We start from the raw sequence: 11,644 nt of genomic DNA on the forward strand, positions 1-11,644 counted from the left end.
TTGTCGTAAATATTATATAATATATTTGTGCATTTCAGCGAACCTTCGATGGCGGTTGTTCCAATGAACTCCTTCCGGTAAGCGCATTTCATATACGGTATAGAAAGTAACAAGTTACTAAAGTATATCGTTTATTGCCAAACGGGTCATTTTTTGTCATAATTTAAATCCCACATCTAATAAATCGAGAGAGGGAAATCCGTGAGCATTGTCTATTATAAGCATGTCTGACACGACAATTGATAGACTTGTGATACGCGATACACCGTCTCCCAAAGATGAACCTTGATCCCAAGTATGAAGTGTCCATGTTTAGAAATATAGAAGATATGGCCCTGAATACCTTTTCTCATGTAGGTTAAAGGTCAAATTTAGGTCATAGTGACCTACTTTTGATACACGACACCCTTACCCCTTCTGATCCCGTTACCGCTACCTAGAACGGTGGTGACTTAAAGTGTTAGCTAAACTTAAAAATGGTCACTCAGGGAGGTATTGCCAATCTAAAAAAATATGGCATTACCCAGTCGTTTAAAATATATGAAATTATATTGAATACTGTTAAATATATTGAATATGTACATCAAGTAAAATGAATCACTTACCTCGTTCTTTTCATGCACAGATCTCCATACGACCTACCTGGACAAGAATTCACTTACTATGAGAGCGAACGTGCCAAGGAGTGATCTTTATCTAGAGAGGGTAAATGAATGACAATCCAAATCAATCTACGGAAGTACGTCAACGTCAAAAGAGAACTGCAAAAACAAGAAGTCCTGAACATGTATCCTTCTCCTCTGGAAGTGAGCTAACTATTTCAGGCATATATGTATTCTTCAAAAGTATATGTGTAAACAATAAGTAGATGTAGAGGTCGATCAAGATTTGACTATTGTAACTTGATAATATGCTATATTTTTATATATGAATAACTTAGTACATAACAACCTAGATGTTAACTTGATTGGTTAGATGGATCCTGGTTATTGTAAACTCGTTTAAATTAGGGTGAATGTTAATTGACCAAAATGGACATACAACTAATACGCGACTGTCGAGAGCAGTTTCTAATAAAATATAACATTTCTGGTAAATAAACTTCGTAAATGCATAATATTTCACTTAACGAAATATTTCAAATACCAATTGCCTATAGTTTTTTTTCAGATCTCTTAGGCGTTTCATACTACCTGACGATGAACTGAATAACTTGATTGACTAGAAAAGTAATACATTTCCTGACTTGAAACTTTATTGTTAGAATGTAATTTAGAACGAGAGATGCAATAGATAGATAGAATAGATAGGAAAAGTAAAATGTAACCACTCATGTATATCATTATGAAATTTTCACTAAAACATCACGTTTGAATGGTCGTATTACACTTAAAAACTCATCTTGGACATTCAAACACTAATCCATTTACGCATTTCATTTCGAGCTGTCATATATATATATTGATATAAAAAATGTTTTAAACAGTATGGTTCCATTGTTATTCAGCATGGTTTGGCAAATTTTATTTTGTGTACATTTACTATGAAATCGTTGAGATTCGTGAGTATTTCGATTGCCTTGATTTCTTACACTTACTCTTGAATTCTCGATTTTAATAAAGGGAAAAAACACACAAAAGAAGTTTTAAACAAAAATGAAATTCGAGAACCACGACAGTTTATGATTCCACAGTTTCAATAAAGAGATAGCTGGTTTAACCAAAGGATGAACCAGGATTCAACAAAACAGAACGAAACCAAGAAATTTATATTAAATACTTATATTCCATAATTTATATAGGTGTATTGATAAACTTAACAAAATATATATAAGACAGCATTAGCTCATATTAAGTATGTATCATAGTAAGTCGCGTGATTTTTCGTGACTTATAAATACGTGATGCATATTTTGTATTTTTTATTATACTCATCTATCTCATCTATAAAAATAAAGATACTCATTTGATATATCGATATCGTGTTTTTTATAACTGGTCACGAAGCATGATCTGTATTATATAACACATTTTTCTGCGGAGTGTCTACCTGTTTCAGAATCATTAAGTAAATGCTGTCACGGTATAGGAAGGTTAGACTGAAGACTAAAAATATTTGTGTTGGTGAATATATTCATTACCGCCATTCTAGCATAATACAGAGTATCTCACTTATAATGAATTTAGAATATGTGTCTTTGAATAACTTTTTAAAGGATATGTGAGTGAACAAGATATTTAAAATAGATTTAGAGGCTAATATGTAAATACAATCTTTACTTTACAACAAGAACAATTGAACAGCGTATATCATTAACCGTCGGTAAAAATGGCAGGAATGAAAGTACACAGGGGAACTTATATTGTATGTTGGAGGGAAACCGAAGTTACTATTTTCGGAAACAGAACAGAATTTTTATTAGTGCGTGTAACTTTTCTTGTTGATGTGTCAAGAGAAAACTAGGTAAGAGCATCTCTGTATCAAGTGGATCACAGTCCAATGCGACTAAAGACCTCAAATTCGTCACAAAGTACTCAATACTTCATTGTTAATTCCCTGGTGGCGCGGTTCACCATCGTACCCATATATGGAGAGTTGGAACGATTGATCCTCAACTTGAAACGCATGTGCCTTGATCAACGACACTGCACTTGGTCGCTATGTCAGATCACAATGTCTTTAACGGTCCCCAAGGATCAATCAAGCCAGTAAGCGCGATAATAAAGCATGATGCGCTCTAACCCTCATTAACTTTAGTTGTGTCGCACTTCTCATGCCAATCGCTGACTTTCCTTAGTCATAACTTCACATGGGCCAAAACTCCAATGAAGTCAGTAGAGGAACAGGAGTTAATCTTTCTTCGAAAAAGTCTTCCATCTTCTGGTAAATGAATAGACATTTCAGTTTCCATAATATAACACAATGTCTTACCGTGGAAGAGACAGGCCACATGGCTCCACCTCGTCAGAATTCATTAGAACGTAACATGCATTTTGTGAAGTGTCTCCCTTGACCAAAGACTGCTCTTGAAAATGGTGTAGTACTGACCGACTCTTGACCAACCTGCATATTAACAAGAGCATATGTTCTCCAGAACGTAGTAGTCCTTTTTTATCTTAACACAATGAGACTGTAAAACTGTCCTTGGTAAAACTATCCAATCATCTAAGTGCACGAACCTCGCTTGAATAGAATTGCGGAACTTTCGCTATGACGAGATTCTCTGCCGCCTTCTTTGTCCCCTGTGGATTACTTTCCTTACAAATATGCCATATTGCATGTCCTAGAAACATGAATTGCATAGAAAGAAAAAAGCTTTTCACACGACGAAAAGCTGTGGCACACGGTAGAATCAGATTGATTTGATGTAATTTACAACGACTTATGACTTAACTTCCTCGTCCGTCACCGGATCATGTATATCATAGGTCTCCATTTGTTACAATTGTCTTCGCGCAAAATATTTCCTTTGCAGGCGGTAGCGTGGCAGAGGTGTAGTACTATACAAAGCACCAAGTCCAAGTCTATGAATACTACGTCCACTCTTTGTTGCCCTTGCCACGAGCGGTATCTGCTACCAGAAAGGCGTCTGTGGTCATTAACTTTTTCAGAAGCGTCCAAGTAGATTTATATCATAGAGTCCTCCAAAGAACTTCGTGACGCCATGGTAGAAAGTGGACTAGGGGCGTCACCAACATAGACGACTCGGTGTACATGTTCCGACGACTTCGTCTGGATTTATCACTGTATAACGTAACCAATAAATGACAACGGCTGGCGAAGGCCGGCTGTAAAAACATGAACTCTGATCTTGTACTCTATGACGATCAGGATCATTCTCCTTATATCAAAAGAAATGTACAAATCGTCTGTGATCTGGTGTTACCAGAAACTGGTAGGAAATCTGTTCGTTTTGACTTAACTCCGTCTCAATAAAGCATGTTGTCTCTGAATACTCTCCCAATGAAAAAGGAGCACGTGCTTTTGTTTCTTGCGAAAAGAAAAGTAGTGCACCGTTTTCTAACATTGTTGTACATAACTCAATTACACGTGTTAACCCTTAACAGCTAGTGTTGTTATACTTCAATGAAAATACCTGTATAATGCAGACTGTTTGAATATCCATGACCTGTGAAAACATCATCACGACAAAAATGATCTAAAACTCGATAATTCGCTTGTGTAAACAGTGAGCACGGTATCAGATCACGAGAAATGGGATTTCGTTATTACGTTTTCAAATAATGTTCGTAAGTGGTCGGATAAATATGAAATTTCTTCAAGGACATGAAATGTACGTGATCATTTCATAATTCAAACGGTAGTAATAAGCGAGATATCATCGAGTGCTGAGATTGGCTCAGGCCTCTTGACCCTACCGTGATGTTTGCCTTTTACCTTTGTCATATACGTTGCTGTTTCGACCAGATCTGCCTCTCGTGTCACTTAATTAAAACCTTCCAAAACACAAACCAAGAAAGCTTTAGTCATAATTTCATAGCTATGTCACCATTCGCATCATCTTGTTTCCATTTTATTGGTGTGTTTTCAATTTTAACATGGTTCATCTGACAACTTCATATGACTTAAAGCTTGACCAAATCACAAAAATTAGTAGTTTTGCAAACAACCCTTACTAAAAAGTTGTTTGTTATATTAATCCTATTTCATTATCGCCGGAATTGCAAGTGACATTTTGAAATGCCTAATTCTAGCATGATTCATGTTATGATAATATAATTATGTCTTGAAACTATATGTCTGTTGCTTTTGTTGCCTGATCTATGAAGAGGTACAATAACTAAAATAATATCACAGTGACACTAAATTGTATTTCAGAATCAGATGAAAGTGCATTTGAATGGCGGTACCTTTTAAATGGTTAAAGCTAACAGCAAACCCATCACGTCTGAAGTATAGCAAAACACCAACTATACTTCTTATAAGATTATGTCCAATCAACACGGTATTGTATAAGGACTTTCTTTCATAAACCGCTCACGAGTCAAAACATAAGTGAATCTGAATTGCCCTGCAGCTCCACTATTAAATACCTTGTCCATTAACTCAACCATGGGCTACCATTTCAAATTTCTGTTGTAAATTCTTGTACAAAAACTTAGTACGATGCCAAGTTTGAGCTCCATTGTTTAGAAGGATTTCTTTGGGTTCCTTGAATAACCGGTAATGGAGCCTTTCATTAACCTGTAGAATCCTTCGTTAATTCCAAGTTTGATACGCTGACGAACCTTAGCAGATAACGTGCATAACCTTAATGTCGTCAGATAACTTAAGCAAAGCATCGTCACATAATTCATCTGTTCCGAAACGGTGTAAATGTTGTCATACAAGTCAACATGTGAGTCTGGCTGATGCTTTGATATTAAACCTCATTAAAAATCCTCACAAATAAAAGATCTTGAGTGAGTTTTTTTTTTTTTTTAAGTAGCAGTCATATATAAAACAGAAACAGAAAAGATATAACTCTGAGTATATAACTTTAATTGTAACTGAATAAATAAATTTGTCAAAAGATGAAATAGACATATGGACAATTTCTCAAAAGGTGTTATGAGAATAGTAACATACAGTGTATGTTAGACACCTGCATACAAACATAATTCTAAAATGTTATCAATAAAAATAATAGTAACACGATGTAGCACTTAAATGAAGTAGCACCAGGCCCTCACACTCACTGCCTGATAAAGGAACATTTACAGTGAATGATATTGGTTCAACAAAATAATTTTAGTAAAAATAAAATGAAAGTGAGAAAGTCCTCAAATAAATATACACAGAGGTATGATGTTATCCTATTGTGTGAATATGAACCATATCTGTTCAGGAGTTTGTCACCTATCTTGTATGAAAAGTTATCACAAACTCATGCATCTATAAAAGCACAGACAAATCATTTTTTTTATAAACATCCCCCCTTACCAAAGTTGGGGTTATTATAAAAAGTTAATGTGATATTTTGAACAGATGAACTTGAAATTTTACATTTTATGTTATTCCTAGCTATGAAACAAATAATTGCATACTATTATCATATTATCTACAGACTTACACGTACATGTATATAGGAAAGCCTTGTTTTACTGCCATCTCTCATTCATCAAACCTTAAAAGTTACAAACAGATTTTACAAGAACTACATTCAGGAACAAAGGTGAGGTGTAAAGAAATTATCAAAGCCATGCATGGGAAAAGTGGGGTCATGAATCGCCAGCGAATCTGAAGAGTGTTAATGATGTGGAATACATTGTAACCATGATTGGCAGAATATAAAGAACAATACAAATTTTATCAAGGTTTTAATATAGAAAAGTACAATAAAATTATCATAATATATTCATTATAAAAGAGAGACATTCTATCAAATATTTTGCCAGTGAGAAGCACACATGGTTGGCATTATACTATATAATCATTATTTTTTTATGGGGCTCCAATTTCATGGTTTTCCAAAAAATATACATTTTCCTTAGCACTAAATTTTTTGGATATATCTTGATCACAAAATCCACAAGTATATTAACCCATGTCACCTTTCCATTTTGTAGAAAATTTGTGGATTAAAAGTAACCACGAATTCAAAAAAAATAAACCTCCACAAAAATTGATAATTTAACAGTATTGAGAACTTACGTAAATTGATACACATTAGACATTAAAAGAAAAAATGAAGGGAATTATCATTATTTATCCAACAATAAGCTTATGTCTGGTAATAAGCCCATCCATATCTACTGGAGTTTCTTAAGTTGTCTCAACAGATGTTAAAAAACTGTCCTGTATTTAGCCCATATTTCTAAAGCTACTTTCAACAAGATATAGGTTATGTGTTGGCCCCGACACTTATTTCTGTATTAACATATACTGAGATTTTATTATATGAGCATTTAGTATAAAAAGAATATTGGCATAATGATAAACAGTGATTTATCTACATTTTCAAAAGTTGTGATATTCTTATATCAATCACTTAACAAAAAAATGTGCCAGGCAGGGGGATTACATAAAGATGTTATTAGATTTTCTTTGTTTATATGACAAACAATGGGAGATGTTTAAAACCTTGATAGCACATGCATTTATATATGACATGGTAGCTCTGGATAAACCATTATGGAATTATCTAAGTATACTCAAAAGAAAATATTTATCAAAAATGCAAAAAAAAAACCCCAATCTACTGCTATATATAAATAATCATTATCCTACCCTTAAATCAAGATAATATATTATATATTGAGATGACATTTCTTTGTCTAGTAATAAGCCAATCTATTTGAGCCAGAAGTAACATTTTGACCCCCTAATTGTATTGGAGAATAATACATAATACAGTATGGCTGTCATTCCAGACAATTAAAAAACAAATGTCTGACAATAACATAATATGGATATCTTGCATCTTAAACAAAGCAATGATCCATTATCAAACAATAATTTTGTTACCCTGGTAAAATACTAGCTGCAATATACCGTTCAGCTTGGGAGAACTCTAGTCAAACTAGTAAGCCAGAGGTCCTGAGTTCAAATTCTAGCGGAGTCATTGAAATAAACAATGACCTCTATTACATCATATGTATATCTTATTGTCTGAAAGACCTTGGTACAAATGTACATGAATGTTAAATTTACTGTTTCATTTGTTCATGAACACAATACTGCATACTGCAAAATAGCGCGTGTCATACTTCACTTCAAGCTATTGTAAATATGATGTGATAACTCATAAAGGATCCTCCTTTTATGTCAGATTAGTGAAAATGACAAATAAATTTCAGGCCAATCTAAGCTTGGGTCTGAATGTAATTGTCCATGATTCATGTAAAAAATCCAGTAAAAGCTAGCTAGCAAAATTAGCGATTTCAGTCTTGAATATGATCAATAAATAATTGTAGTGTTAAACATGAAATTATTGTGTTAAAATAACATACTTGGTGTAAATATACTACAAATTTTACAACAAATATCTGAACATATGTCAAGTGTACAACAAATATTTCAAATACCTGTATCACAGATATTTTGTATCAAACTTAACAATTTCATTTTAGTTCAATAACCAGTCACATAGACACTAAAACTGAGACAGTGCTATAATGAGACATTTTGAAACAATGGTTTTTTTTAAGTAAACAGTAAAATTCAGGATAATATCGCTTTACACTGTTAATGAGATTAGAACATTTCATCCAGTCAGCTTGATGTTACAGATGATGGGCTTGACATGATATTATCCACTGAACTAACTCCTGGAGATTCTGACGAAGAAAAAATATTTCCTTGATTCACTGTTTTTGTTATGTTTAAGTTAACAAAGGTTTTGTTGCCAACTTGTGCCACAACAGTTTCTGTAGCCTCTTGGGACCGTAAATATACACCAGCGATAAGGGCTATCGTTGTCAAGGCAACAATGGCCAGTATTGCTAAAACAAAACAGCAGGTAGCTACTTTAGATTTTGGAGGAGCTTGAAAACTTGTGATACTTTTTAAATATGTAGTATCAAAAGTACTTTTCGGAATATCATCACAATTAAATCTGTGACCATCCTCACATATGTATATACTTATTTCTGTTCCTCTCCGACCTATTCCTGAGTAACTGGACATACTGGAGTCTGAGGATTTCTTTTCAAGCAGCTTGACTTCATCCTGTGCCTCGATATGATCGCTGGTCTTGACATGTGGAGACATTTTGATTGGCATTTTGTTGGAGAACTTCAGTCTATTATTTTTTTTTTATCTATGTAAATTTTTTTTTAGCAAATATTGACTTTCTTTCTGGTCTTGAATAGCTATCAAGTCCCTGAGTATTCGGTTTCCAGTTCTCTCTCTCAAGCAGGAACACCATTGATGCTAAGTGTATGCCTCCAGGTCGAGATTCTGCAAGATATAAAAAAGTCAATAATTATAATAATTAGTTATGACTAATGTAATTAACATGCACACACTTTGTGCCTTGCTTCAAACTAGAGTTGAATACTACACAGATTTATGAATGACCTTCTTTGACATATATACTGCAGGTAACCGTACTTAAGGTTTGTAACGAAATGCATAAAACCGATCGAAATGTAAGGAAAAACTGCTTTAGTAATATGCTATAAATCTGTTCAGTTAACATTCCTTTAAATCAATCTTTTAATGTTGTAAGCAAGATTTTGTTCCTGGCATAAAAAAAAAATCTGCTAGAGAGTATTGCCTTGACCCAGCAATAGGCAGTCACATATATGTATGTGATAAAGATCAAACACCAATTAAAACCAATTAACCAAAATTTTCTCTTAAAATGTATCGAAATAGATCAACGCATAAATGAACCAATACTGGCAAAAACAATTTTTGCTATGGAAATTAAACTGTCTGAATTTAAGTCTCATTTTTGAAAGATCATATCAATTCTAGAGGCTAATTTTGAAGTTCAATCTACTTAAACCCAGATCTTCAAGTCCAATCCCCTGATTATGATACTGAAATTGTAACTTGCAGCATGCATGAAGACTGTAAATGTAGCCAGTGGCACTAAAATACAGCCATGTATGTATATAATCATATGCACATAAGATAAAACATAGGTCTTTGAAGGGGGTGGGGGAATCAAAATCTACATCATATACTTTCACCAAGTATACATACATCCCAAACAGATTTCTCAAAATAAGTAACATACTTCACTGTATACATTACTTACCAATGTGCATTCATAACATATATGATAAAGAACAATAATATCTATCTTATAATCATTCCCTCAATCAAATACTCACTCTGAACATGCTTTGAGCTTCTACGTGTAGACATTTCATATAAAGTGTCCTAAATTATACTCTCACTCAACCTATTTATCTGAATTATCACAGGGATTTGTCACCCATTCTCAACCAAGAGGTTCATTTAAAAGTACCAAGCTTATATTGAAAGAGCCATATTTGTGCCGAGCGCCTCTGCATCTTATATAAGTTCTTGGAGATAATGGGACATCGACCTTGGGAAGAGCCAGTCACACGCTTCTCATTCTAGTAATATCACTGGTGTCATGCAGACAGTGTATTAATCAATAGAATACTTGTTAGCTTATGGAATCTACCACACTTCTAGATCATTGAGCTAGCTCTGTCAGTCTGATAAAACTAACCATAGGCTAATCACAGACTCAAAAACTGAAGCCAGTTTGCTTGCTTGTATTTGTGAATCCACAAATCAGAACATAATGAGCAATGATTCAAAATGGTCGAGTCTATGATTATGGTCAGTGTTAGCGGACTAGGGACCATCTAAAGGATAATCCTTTCCTATTACACCACTTATCAGGTTAGAAAACTTATAAGAGGTCAAGTGAGGTCATGGTCATGATCAGCTGATAATGTTCCAGACCTTGTCCTTACGATGACTTTTAAATGTGAAGATATCAGAACATATAAACCTGAGGTCATTGTGTTAGCTCAGTGCTCCAAGGTGGTGTATCAGAATATTTTTTTCCAATGCAAAAAAAAGGTTTGTAAATTGCTACACTATGTACACTGAATTTCAATTATCTTTGCTTTTTATCTTTTTCTTTGCTAGACTGAATTTCCAATTTATTTAAGTATTTTTTTTAAAGAAACCATTTTAAGACATGTAAAGATCACAAATATATGATTACTTAATTTGAGTATATTTTACATTTCAGCAGCTCAAATATGACTGAATGTCTTCCAGTTTTTTAAGAAGAATTAATTTGAGAATTTTTTTTTTAATCTTTCCTATGAAAGTTATTAAACAAGTGATCCTGGCTGAACAGGAGTCAGCTAATTTTCTCTGAATTCACAAATCTGAATAAAAAACACCTACTTAAGTGAAACTTGTTAAAATTGGTCGAGAGGTTCATGAGAAGAAGTTTTCCAACAAAAAATTAATTGGTGATGGATGATTGGCAGCAACACAAACCCGTAGGATGATATAACAATTTCATTGGCCCTCAGAGTATATGACAAGGTGAGCTTAAAATAATTTTTTTCAGTTATATGTTGTTGCTGACAGTCCAAAGGTTAAAAGCTATGCACTGTGGTACATGGATATACCAGTAATTGACGTTAAGTTGTAATTGACAAAGGAAATTTTATGAATGTCTACTTGACCTCCTCGGCATGAGCACTACAACTTCAACAAACAGACGGAAATCTGTCATACATGATACACAAATGTACAAACTCTTTGTAAATGCAAAATTTTTACATTGCATCAACCTCAAAACAATTGAAAAAAGCCAACTCCCTATCACTCACTCAACTCTCTCTTATAGCATAAATTCTTCAGACTTAAAATCATTCACAACTTAAATGAGTCATATTTAAAAACATATGTTTTTGAGTAATATATCGCCATCCTCTTGTCATATAATAGCTAGTCATAGCCAATCAAAATCAAGGTAAATAGGGACATGGTTTATAAAGGGAAAAGACTTAATCAATTCTGTCGCATAGTTATCACATCTGTATATATTTAGATGGTGTTTTTTGTTATGTTTTTACATTATTTTAATCAAATTAGATCTTTAAATTAATTCAAAATTGTTAAAATACGTTTTAATTCATGAAGTATATGAGGTCAAGCAGATGAATCCTATGGCTAATATCAGATTAATCTG

The 11,644-nt window shown here is 33.6% G+C and overlaps 1 protein-coding gene across 1 annotated transcript in view; it reads left to right on the forward strand.

Moving 5' to 3' along the window:
• LOC132560197 (hemicentin-1-like) overlaps window positions 1–689 on the forward strand; it is a 62,180-nt gene extending 61,491 nt beyond the window's left edge. The window contains 2 exon segments of the mRNA XM_060224850.1: window positions 39–77; window positions 626–689. Coding sequence (XP_060080833.1) covers window positions 39–77; window positions 626–689 — 103 coding nt within the window.
• The last annotated feature ends 10,955 nt before the right edge of the window (window positions 690–11,644 follow it).

This window comes from Ylistrum balloti, unplaced genomic scaffold, assembly GCF_031769215.1.
Source record: "Ylistrum balloti isolate Yb309-2 unplaced genomic scaffold, AGI_CSIRO_Ybal_v1 Utg371032, whole genome shotgun sequence".
Lineage (NCBI taxonomy): Eukaryota > Metazoa > Mollusca > Bivalvia > Pectinida > Pectinidae > Ylistrum > Ylistrum balloti.